The 12,467-nt window shown below is 34.2% G+C and overlaps 1 protein-coding gene and 1 non-coding gene across 2 annotated transcripts in view; one reads left to right on the forward strand and one right to left on the reverse strand.

Annotated features, from left to right (window-relative positions):
- NDUFAF2 (NADH:ubiquinone oxidoreductase complex assembly factor 2) overlaps positions 1-12,467 on the forward strand; it is a 174,373-nt gene that overhangs the window by 114,947 nt on the left and 46,959 nt on the right. The window contains exon 3 of the mRNA XM_047086868.1: positions 11,565-11,605. Coding sequence (XP_046942824.1) covers positions 11,565-11,605 — 41 coding nt within the window. The remainder of the gene's footprint in view (positions 1-11,564; positions 11,606-12,467) is intronic.
- On the reverse strand, positions 3,767-3,901 carry LOC124523576 (small nucleolar RNA SNORA23). The gene has a single exon (XR_006965038.1). It is a non-coding gene; the product is annotated as a small nucleolar RNA SNORA23 (small nucleolar RNA).

The following is a 12,467-nucleotide window of genomic DNA, read 5'->3' on the forward strand; positions in this document are numbered from 1 at the left end:
TGACCATATCTATCTTTATATGATGTTTGCACTTCATAGAGAGTATAAGAACCTTACGAAGGTGTACTGCCATTTCTCCCTTCTAAGATTTCTGTTTGTGTCATATATTTTAGTTCTACATGTTAGAAACTGCACACTACATCATTATTTTTATTTAAATAGTGAACTAACATTTAGATAGACTTAATCAATAAGAAAAATATGATATATTTAATTCATATTTTTACCATTTCTAATGCTCTTTATTCCTTTTTTGTAGATCCCGATTTCTATCTGCAATCATTTTCCTTTAGTATCTATGCCTTCCTTTAACATTTCTTTATACGTAAGTCTACTGGTATTAAATTCTCTCAGCTTTCATATGTCTGAAATATATTTTTAAAGGTATTTCTCTGGTGGGGCACCTGGCTGACTCAGTTGGTGGAGTATGTGACTCTTGATCTTGGGGTCGTGAGTTCGAGCCCCATGTTGGGTGTAGAGATTACTTAAAAAATAAAATATTAAAAAAAAAGATATTTCTCTGGTTCTAATGTTCTAGGTTGATAGGGTTTTTTTTTTTCCTTTCAGTAGTTTAAAGCTACTTTACATGCTTTTTTTGTCAAGAAATCTGTTGTCCTGCTTTTCTTTATCCCTTTGTATGTAACATCTATTTTTTTTTCTTCTGGTTGTTTCCAAGTTACTCTTTTTTAAACTGGTTTTCAGCCATTTGATTATGATGTGCCATCATATAGTCTCTTTTGTGCTTGAAGTTTCATGAGCTTCTTAGCCTTATGGATTTATAGTTTCCTTTAAATTTAGAAAAATTTCGGCAATTATTTCTTCAAATACTTTTCGTTGAGTCTCTTTCCATCCTTCCTTTTGGGAACTCCACTTACAATATTAGGCTATTTGAAGTTGTCTCACAGTTCACAAATGCTCTGTTCATTTGCAGAGGCTTTTACTCTTTGAGTTTTATTTTGTATGGTTTCTTTTATTGTACCTTCAAGTTCACTGATCTTTTCTTTTACAGTGTCAAATTCCTACCAATCCATCCAGAGTATTCCTCGTTTCAGGCATTGTAGTTTTCGTCTGAACAAGTTTGATAAGGGTCTGTTTTATATCCTCCATGTTTCTACTTAACCTCTTCAATCTGTCCTCTCTCTTTTTGAACATATGGAGTACAGTTATAACTGTTTTAATGTTCTTGTCTGCTAATTCTACCATCTGTGTCTGTTTTTAGTTGGTTAGTTGTTTTTTTTTTTTTCTCTTCATTATGGGAAGTATTTTTCTGCTTCTTTGTTTGCTTTGCAATTTCTGATTGGATGTCAGGCATTTTAAATTTTTGCCTAGTTAAATACTAGATATTTTTATATTCCTATCTATATTATTGAGCTTTGTTCTGAGACACAGTTAAGTGACTTGGATCCTTTCAGAGATAATCTTTCAAGATTTGTTAGGTAGGACTGGAATGGAATTTAATCTAGAACTATAATTCTGTATTGTTGATGCAAGTTGTTGCTGAGCACTCTCCTCTGCCCTGTCAATCATGAGGTTTTCCACTCTGGGTGCTGGAAATTAACATCACTCTTGCTCCTGTGTAAAATATGAATACTGTTCCTTCTGATCTTTTCAGGTGGTTCTTTTCCTGGTCTTAGAAGTTTCTCACTCACCTGAACTCATTAGTGCTCTGCTGAATACTTGATAGAGGCCCCCCCACCAATCTCCAGAGTTTGCTCTCTTTGAAGCTGTCTCCTGTCTGATAGTCTATCCTGTGAATTTTAGTCACTTTGGTCTCCCTAGACTCCCAGCTCCATTTCCATAACATAAGTAGTATTGTGGATTTTAGCAGGATCCCCTCCCCATGCAACAGCCTGGAAACTCTCAAAGGAGTAAGTGAGGCAATTGTAAGGGTAACCTTTGTTTGTTTGTTTGTTTGTTTGTTTGTTTGTTTGTTTTTTAACATTCTGAAGAGATCACTGTATTTCATTACTTGATGTCCACTGTTTTGAAAATTGTTGTTTCATGTAATTTGTTTCTCTTGTTCCATCTTGGCTAGAAGCAGAAGGCTGCTTTCTTTCAATTCGCTTAATGCATTTGAAATCCATTTATATATTTACATGAATCAGCAGTTTATTCCTTATTATTGCTGAGTAGAATTTTATCATATTGATATACCAACTTACCCATTCACCAGCTGCAGGACATTTGGGTTGTTTACACTTTATAGCAATTATAAGTGGAACCACTATATAAATTAATATTCCTATTTAGGTATAAATATTTGAAAATGAATTTTCATTTCATTCAGGTAATCATTTCATTCAGGTGGCATTTCTAAGTCATGTGGTAAGAATAAATTCAACTTAAACTGTTGAACTGGTTTTTAACGTCTATACCATTTAGCTTTCCCATTAATACTACATGAAAAGCTACAGAGGCTCCTCATCTTCCCTAGCCTTTAGTGTTGTCAGTGTTACTAGTTTTGTGTTGTAGTGTCTCACTGTGGTTTTAATTTTTATTTCTCTAGTGACTGGTCATGCTAATCATCTTTCATGATATTTGCCATCTGTATATCTTCCTTGCTATAGCGTATGTTCATATCTTTTTGCTGACAAATTTCTTATTTGGTTGGGTTTTTTTTCTAATTGTTTACCTTGGAGGGTCCTTACATATGCTCAATACAATTCCGCATATATGTGATTTGCAAATATTTTTTCCCAGTATGTGACTTGTTTTTCAATTCTTTTGACAGTGCCCCTTAGAGAGCACACATTCATAATTGTAATAAAGTCCAATTCATCATTTTTTTTCTTTTATGTATCATCATTTTGGTGTTACAAGAAAATTTTGCTTAACCCAAGGTCATGAATATTTTCTCCTGTGGTTTCTCCTAAAATTTTATGGTTTGGGGCTTTATATCTACATCAGTGATCATTTTGAATCTATTTTTTGTGAATGGTATAAATACAATTTCATTTATATGGATATCCACTTTTTTCCAGTAGTATTTTTTATCATGTTAAAATGCACATAGCATAAAATATACCATCTTACCCATTTTTAAGTGTACAGTTCAATGATATTAAATACATTGACCTTACTGTGTAGCCACTACTAACATCTATCTTCATATCTCTTTTCGTCTCATAAAACCAACTCTATACCATTAAGCAATAATTCTCCCATTCTTCCTTAACCTTACCCAGCCCCTGGCAACCATCATTATACTCTGACTTTATGATTTTGATTACTCTCCCAGAACTATTTTTGAAATGACCATCCTTTTCTCACTGTTTTTGCACCTATGTCAAAAATAGGTTTCTATATAGGTGTGGTCTATTTCTGTCTTCTCTGTTCTGTCCATGGATCTATGTCTGTCCATTTCTCAATGCCACACTGACTTGATTACTGAGACTTTGTAGTAAGTCTTGAAATAGGTAAGTTGAACTCTCCAACCTCTTTTTCAAAATTGTTTTGGATACATTGTTTTGGATACCTTGGACCCTTTTGTGAGTATATATGACTTTTAGTATCAACTTATCAATTGCTACCCAAAAATCCTTCCAGAATTTTTACTGGGAATGCATTGAATTTATAGATCAGTTTGGAGAGGATTGAGCCTTCTATGAACACAGCATATTCTCTCCTTAGGTCTTCCTTCATTGTCATCTGTAGTTTTTAGCTTATAGATCTTGCACATATTTTATTAAAATAAAACCTAAGTGCTCCTTTTTTAATACTAGAAAGCTTAGCATTTATTCATTAAAGCACACAGGAAATCAACTCAATTCAAATAAAATGATATTGTACTAGGATTCCAGCTTACTCTTTGGCTATGTGTTTATGGGAATAGCAAGATCTGGATACAAAGCACAGACAGACACTGCCATCAGACACAGATGAAAGCTACACACATTATAGCACCTATTCCTAAATGTTAATTTTTAGGGGCTATTGCTAATTGTTTTTTATTTCAACTTCACATTATTCATTGATAATACATAGAAATACAATTGATTTTTGTATATCAACTATGTATGTACTTTACCCAACTTTGCTAAACTCATTTATTTTAGTTTATATTTGGGGGATCGTCTACATAAACAATTTGTATTCTTCACAAATATGCCTCTTCACAGATGACATAATTGTGCATAAAGACAACCTCAAAAAAATCTATAAAATAATGAATTTAGTAAGTTTTCAAGATATAAGGGCAATATGTTAAGACCACTTATCTATCTACATTTTATTACCAAACAATTGCTAAATGAATTTTTTGATTCTGTCACTTAAAATGCCATTAAAAACATGAAGTATTTAGGGATAAAGTTACAAAAATATGTCTCTACAACCTGTACATTGAAAAATGTAAAATATTCCTAAGAGAAATTAAAGGAAACCTAAATAAGTGGAGAGATACACAGTTTTTGTGGTTCCGAAGTCAATAGTTAAAAGATTTTATTTGCCTAAATTTGATCTGTACATTTAGTGCATCCCAAGTCAAGATACTAGTAAATTTTTCTTTTTAAAATTAACATGCTGAGGGGCGCCTGGGTGCCTTAGTCGGTTAAGCGGCCGACTTCGGCTCAGGTCATGATTTCGCGGTCCGGGAGTTAAAGCCCTACGTCAGGCTCTGTGCTGACAGCTCAGAGCCTGGAGCCTGTTTCAGATTGTGTGTCTCCCTCTCTCTGACCCTCCCTCATTCATGCTCTGTCTCTCTCTGTCTAAAAAATAAATAAAAGTTAAAAAAAAATTAAAACAAAAAATTAACATGCTGATCCTAAATTTTGTATTAAAATGTAAAAGGATCTAGGATACCTAAAACACTTTTTTTTCCTTTCAAATTTTTATTTAAATTCTAGTTAGTTAACATACCATGTAATATTAGTTTCAGGTGTACAATTTAATGATTCATCACTTACATACAACACCCAGTCCTCATCACAAGTGCCCTCCTTAATCCTCATCACCTATGTAACCCCTCCCCCGGCCCACCTCTCCCCCCCCCCATAACCAGTTTGTTCTCTATAGTTAAGACTCTTTCTTGATTGCCTCTCTTTTTTCCCTATGTTCATTTGTTTTGTTTCTTAAATTTCCACAAATGAGTGAAATCATATGGTATTTTTCTTTCTCTTATTTTGCTTAGCATAATGCTCTAGTTCCATCCATATCCTTGCAAATGGCAAGATTTCATTCTTTTTGATGGCTGAGAAATGTGTCAATTATTGATAATGCTGCTGAAAACATTGGGGTGTGTGTATTCCTTTGGGTCAATATTTTTATATCCTTTGGGTAAATACCTAGTAGTGCAATTGTTGGATCATGGGGTAGTTCCATTTTTAACTTTTTGAGGAATCTCCATACTGCCTAAAACACTTTTTAAAAAGAACAGGGTTGGAGGATTTAACTTTAAAAAGCTACATTTTTCAAGACAGTTTAATACCACTATAATGATAGATATAAAATTAATGGAATCAAACTGAGAGTCCAGAAGTGTCCCTACATTTATATGGTCATTTGAGTTTTCAATGGGAAAAGGAAATTCTTTTCAACTACTGTTAAATAGTTGGATTTCCATATGAAAAAAAATAAACTTTGATCTTTACCTCATATTAAATCTAAAACTTAAATTGAAATTGATCACAGACCTAAATGTGAAAGTTAAAGCTTTTAGAAGAAAACATTGGACTAAATCTTTCTATCATGGCATAGTCAAAGAATTATATAGGACACCAAATATAAAAGAAAAAATATGATAAGTTGGACTTCATCAAAAATTTATAAACCCTCTTTTTTAACAGATAACTCTGAACAAATGAAAAGATGGATGAAGAGAAAATTTGTGATACATATGTGACATAAAACTTGTATCCAGAATATGTAAAGAACTCTCACAACCCAATAATAGGACTAGCATCGGAAGTTAAAAAGAAGATATGTAACATCATTAGTTATCAAGGAATGCAAATTAAAACCATAGTGAAGTACCACTACATACCACTGACTCACTAGAATTTAAAAGATTAACAATACAAAGTGTTAATGAGGATGTAAAGCACCTGAAATGTACATAAATGTTTGGCCAATGTGTAAATGGTACATCTGCTTTGGGAAATAGCTTATTCTTTATAAACTTAAACACACTCTTACACTATAACCTGGAAATCTGCTGGGTATTAACCCAGAGATATAAAAACGTAGTCTACCCAAACACTTACTGAAAGTTTTCATAGCAGCTTTATTCATAAAAGCCCAAATTGAAAGTTCCCCAAACACCCAACAAAAATCAATGGATAAACACATTGTCATTTTCTATATAGTGGAATACGACACAGGAATAAAAAGAATGAACTGCTGCTGTGCTTGCTGTATTTATTTTTTATTACTCTGCATCAGTATTACCACAAACTTAGCTAAAAACACTACATATTTATCATCGCCCGGTTCCTGTGGTCTTGAGTCCAAGCCTAGATGGGTTCTCTACTTAGGGTCTCACATAGACTGCAAACCATGTCAATAGGTATCATCCAGGGCTGCATTCTCATCTGGAGGTTTGAGTGTGGAAGGATCCATTGTTCTACATGTGTGGTTATTCACAGAATTCAGCTCCTTGCAACTATAGGACTGTGAGCTTCAGTTTTTCACTTGATGCTGGCCAGAGACCACCCTAAGCTCCTAGAAGTCACTGAAAGTTCCTTGCCACATGGGATTCTTCAACGTGCCACCTTTTCTCTTACAGCCAGCAAGGGAGAGCCTCCAGTAAATGGATGCTGTAAGCTTACATGATATAATCATGTACTCGTAGACATCCCATCACCTTTGCCCTCTTATCATAGTTAGAAGTACGTCACAGGACCTGCCTTTACTCAAGGGGAAGAAGCCATACAAAGGTGTGGACATGAAGAGATGGGGTTTGTGGAGGCTACCTTAAGAGTTTGTTCTCTACACACAGTTACATGGATGAACTTTAACAACATTATGTTGAGTAAAATAAGTTAGATGCAAAAGAGTGCATACTGTAAAATTCCATTTATATGAAACTGTAGGTAAGGCAGAACTCATCAACAGTGACAGAAAGTGTAGCACTACCTGGGAGCTGTGGATGGATTAGGGTGGGTGTTTGCATGTGGTCAGAGATAGGAAACTTGCAAGTGATGGAAACATTCTATATACTGATTTTGGTGCTGGTTAAAAGGTTGTAAACGTTTTTCAGAATTCATGGAATTGCACACTTAAAATGGTTTCACTGTATTGTTTATAAATTATATCAAACTAAAGAGGATTAAAGAAAAAGAATAGTAATAGGCTTGAGCATCCCCAAAATTTTAACTTAAATATGCCAATTAAATCTAATAATGTCTTTAAGATATGCTCAAGAGTCAGTAATCAGAAAGTGACTCATTTCATAATATATCACTTGAAGAATTTTCACAGTTAAAAAGTAGGGATTCTTGTTTTTATAGATTTTTATAATATATATACACCCAGAGCTGGCAAAGATCATTTTTTAAAAGATGAGGCTTTATTATAGTGTTGTCTTCTCCTTGAGCGAATTAAACAACACATATTTCTAATGTAGTATCTTTTAGATGCAGACTCCTCACAAGCTTTCCATAATTTTAGTTCTGAATGATCACCTCCTGAATCTAGTGATAAATGTTTCATTTACCTTAACCCCTGTTGGCACTGCTTCTAAAAGTATATTAGCCGTTTCCAGTGCTTATAGAAATTTGAAAAATGTATGCTTCACGAAGTATTTTCCTGCTTGCTTCTTCTAGTCCCTTTTAGTGATTAATGGGAACTTTAATTTGCATGCTCACTTTTACGCTTATTATAGTGTGTTATGTTCCAATAAGAGTATTAAAGTTCAATGAAAATTTCATGCATACTAATGAGAATGCAGATGAACACTGATGAAAGAATGCTAGGATCTTAAGACATAAACTTTCCAGTTATCTTGCTAAATTCTATTCAAACAATGGTTACATTATAATGAAGACTGATACAGAATCCACCATACAGATATAATTAGCAATGGCAGAATCATTATATAATTTATAATTGGATCGAGGTTCAGTTCCAGATTGTTATGAGGATAAAAAAAAAAGAAATGTAATGATTTGATATTAATGCATATTTTTATTCTTCCTCTTCCTAACCTTTGCCAACCTTCAGCAGGATATTTCCTTTGTTGCATAGAGTGATTGGGAAAGTTAGGGATGATTATATAAATGAGTGATCACATTGAATATTTCCAGCTGTAACCTTTATTGGATACATAGCAGTAAATGGTCCTCAACCATCATCTCAAGAACATTTCAAGTATCTGGTTATTGTAGAATTATACAAATGTATATCAGCACTTGCATTTATTTATCAAGATAAAACTAAGATCTTTTTCCTTGAGCCATTTAAAACAAAGTTAAAGGAAGTCCTATATCTTTCCTTAGAGAATAGTGTGTCCCATGAGGGTAACTATTCTAGGCAGTACTTAATACGTTATCTGAGTTATACTGCATTCTTCTGTGCATGAATTTTATAAACTTATACAAAACAAATAAACTTTAGAAAACACGTATCAGAGTTTACTCAATCTATTAATTCAGGGATTTTTTTGAAAATTATTTAGATTCTCTTGAAGTATTTTTCTTATTTTAACCTTACAAAGAAACTGGAAATGTTGTTTTATGGACTTACTGATAAGACAGTTTGTTGTTTTAAGTTGTTTTTCTCATGGTGGTAGTAAGTATGCATTGTGCCATGATACTTTTCCAGCATGATCTAAAGCCAACAGTATATGTTCACAGACTCTGGAGTACACGGTCTTTATTAGTAAAAAGTGTAACAGTTAATAATGATTTTTATTTTAGATATTATGAAAGTGTTTTTGAATCAGGATAGATCGTTCTTGATATAAGGCTTATACTTACTGGTTGCCCTACCACAGGGGTTGGCAGACTTTCTTTAAAGGGCCAAGTGATAAGTATTTTAGCCTTTGTGGGCTCTATAAGTGTGGCTATGTGCCAATAGAACCTTATTTACTGACATTGAAATTTGAATTCTATGTAATTTTCATGTGTCATGAAATATTATTCTTCCTTTGATATTTTTTTCAACCATTTAAAAATGTAAAACAAGTTACAAACAGAATTTGACTCTCAAGTTGTGTAGTTAGCCAACCCCTGCCCTAGCAGTTGATTTTTCTTAATTAACTTTTTAATCTAATTTAAAACTGAAGATTTACTGCTTAAAACCTTTTAGAGGTATATGGCTTATGTTGAATTATTTTATAAGAAGCTCTATCCTGGGGGGAAAAAATGCCGATAAATAAAGCTAAGTAACTTATTTTGACCATAAGAAGGCAGTTGAAAATTCCATAAAGCACTCATTTCCTTGATTGCACAGAGGAATCTTGCTATTGCTAAGCTGGGTTTTCTAACACAGGTAAAAATCCCATTACAGCAAATATTTGTGTAGTGGAAATATTTTATAGTGGAAGTATTCATTCCACAGCTGTATTAAGCACCTACTCTTTTGAGGCACTTAGCCGGTAGAAAAATAAATCTCCCATGGATGCATCTTGCTCCTGACAGCCTTACAAGCCTAATAAGGAATATAAAATCTGTACAACTTGGGGCTAGAAATGGACCAAATAGGAGTGGAAGCTAACGAGAAAGAGAACGCAGGGGCGCCTGGGTGGCTCAGTTGGTTAAGTATCTGACTTCAGCTCAGGTCATAATCTTGCGGTCTGTGAGTTCAAGCCCCGCACTGGGCTCTGGGCTAACAGCTCAGAGCCTGGAGCCTGCTTCGGATTCTGTGTCTCCTTCTCCCTCTGTCCCTCCCACTCACACTCTATCTCTCTCTGTCTCTCAAAAATGGATAAATGGTAAAAATAAATAAATAAATAAATAAATAAATAAATAAATAAATATTAAAAATTAAAAAAAGAATAAAGAGAATACAGAGAAAAACAACAGGGGTAGAAACTCAGAAGTAGGAGTAGAGAAGATAAAACACTGGAACTATATTAAAAATACTTATATGGGATTAGTGCAAGGCCGACAATTGAATGTTGCTCATTGTACCCCAATAAACATTCAGTACTGGGTTTGTCTGGAGGACAGTTCCTGCCTGGTGCTGTTGCTTGGATGACAAAAGGCAGGCTGGTGGAGCTGGTCTGAATAAAAGGTAGCTGGTAAACAGAGCTCAGGTTTTAGAGCCATTTTAACAAGGAGTTGATTCCCAGGCTGTTGAGTTTAGGCAGATTGCTTAATCTTTCTGAAACTCAGTTTCCCAAACTGTAAAATGGGGTCAGCAATTCTTATTTTCTGACTTGTAATTAAGAGTGCAACCTTTTCTTCCTAGTTTTGTGTTCTTTGCTTGTTGCTTACTGAAATTTGAGAGGCAGTTTAGTAGAATGTGGATATCTTTTGGAGCTCGAAATGGGGACAACTCTGGACTCACATGCTACCATTAGTACTTACTGTATAAATTTGAGACAGTTATTTAATTTCTCTATTAAATAAGGATACCTCACAATTTTGTAATGAAAATTAAATCAACTAAAGTGAGGGGCGCCTGGGTGGCTCAGTCAGTTAAGCATTCGACTTCGGCTCAGGTCATGATCTGACGGTTCATGGGTTTGAGCCCCGCATTGGGCTCTGTGCTGACAGCTCAGAGCCTGGAACCTGCTTCAGACTCTGTGTCTCCTCTTCTCTCTGCCCCTCCCATGCTCATGCTCTGTCTCTCAATAATAATAAATAAACGTTAAAAAGAATTAACTAAAGTGATCAGTTTTCTACTTTTTAAAGACCAAATTCCTACAGTATATTTTCTTGATATATTCTTATAGTCCAAGCTGATACTATTGCTCTTAGGGTTTTTTTTCAGCCTATTTTAAAAAATATAGCTGTATTGAATTATAGAGATAATAGTTAATAATAATATTAATAATATTAACTTAGACTTAATGCTTACTGTATGCCAGGCTCTGAGCTAAAAATTTATATATATAATTTCATATACTTTTCACAACTGTTAAATGTAGATATTATTATAATTTATATTTTGCAGATTGGAAATATGATGCTTACAAAATTAAGCAGTTTGCCCCCAATTACACAGCTAGTAAGGGATGCAGTCGAGATTTGAACCCAGAAAGGCTGATTCTACTCTCCTAAACACCATCTTCCATGTGATTCATATACACTTCCCTTGAGGCAGCTGGCCCACTTACTTCCTGTTGCTACAAACATTGAGCACTCAGTGGAAATCAGGCACTTATTAGGTCTGATTTTGGAAATGGAACTGCCTTTCTTTATTGAACTCCCTATGCTCTTGTATTTTTTCAGGACACAAATCATTACCTGACATCATATATTTGCGTGTTTGTTTTCTGTTCCCCTTCACTAGTATATATTTTGCAGAAGAGGAGAAAATTCATGGTTAGTCCCTCCTTACATGTCCAGTGCCTAACATAACATGTAACAGGTGCTCAATAAATATTTGTTTTATGCATGAATGAGTGAAGTGTTTGTGCAAATTATCAAAAATTTACATTTAAGTATTATTTGTCTTTCTAGCTTGGATTAGAGGAAAAAGAAAGACTCCACCTACGATGGAGGTAAGAATACACAACAAAAATATTCAAATAGCATGTATTTATAATGCTGTGTTTCTCAGTTGGGAGTTTACATGAAGCCTCAGAATAAATATTATGCATCTTCCCAGAGTGTTCATCTTATTTTATTTTATTTTATTTTATTTTATTTTATTTTTAACGTTTATTTTTATTTTTGGGACAGAGAGAGACAGCATGAACGGGGGAGGGGCAGAGAGAGAGGGAGACACAGAATCGGAAACAGGCTCCAGGCTCTGAGCCATCAGCCCAGAGCCTGACGCGGGGCTCGAACTCACGGACCGCGAGATCGTGACCTGAGCTGAAGTCGGGTGCCTAACCGACTGCGCCACCCAGGCGCCCCCAGAGTGTTCATTTTACTCCACAGACAAGAATTTAAAACATCTTTATAATAAATGCACCAGTTATATAATATAACATTCAATTCACAGGAATTTTAAAATGAAAAAATACAAATGCAATACAAAATAAAAATATTTTTTAGAAAGTTTAGACTTAAAGCAGCTTACATCAGGATGTTTTGCCTGGTTCCTGGGAGCTGTGTTCTGCTATGGGTGCTTTGGTGGAAAAGTCTGAGAAATACTGAATCTCATGGTTCTATCCAAATCATCCTGTGCTTATTTTTCCCTCAATTTTATATCAAACGTAAAACGTTATAATTTTATATACATTTAACTCTATCATATCTGAAGAAACCTTAAAATATACAATTAGCGTGTAACATGGAACACTCAGTATAATAGATGAATTTTTATTTTAAACTTTAAAAACAGTTTTGGCAGCACAGAGAATAAAAAGTATAGCATTGCTGTGGTGTAGTATTTTTAAAACATAGTTATTTCATAAT

Source organism: Lynx rufus, unplaced genomic scaffold, assembly GCF_022079265.1.
Source record: "Lynx rufus isolate CCGP_SWC_20201006 ecotype Redwood Valley unplaced genomic scaffold, mLynRuf1.p SCAF_1, whole genome shotgun sequence".
In the NCBI taxonomy this organism is placed as follows: domain Eukaryota; kingdom Metazoa; phylum Chordata; class Mammalia; order Carnivora; family Felidae; genus Lynx; species Lynx rufus.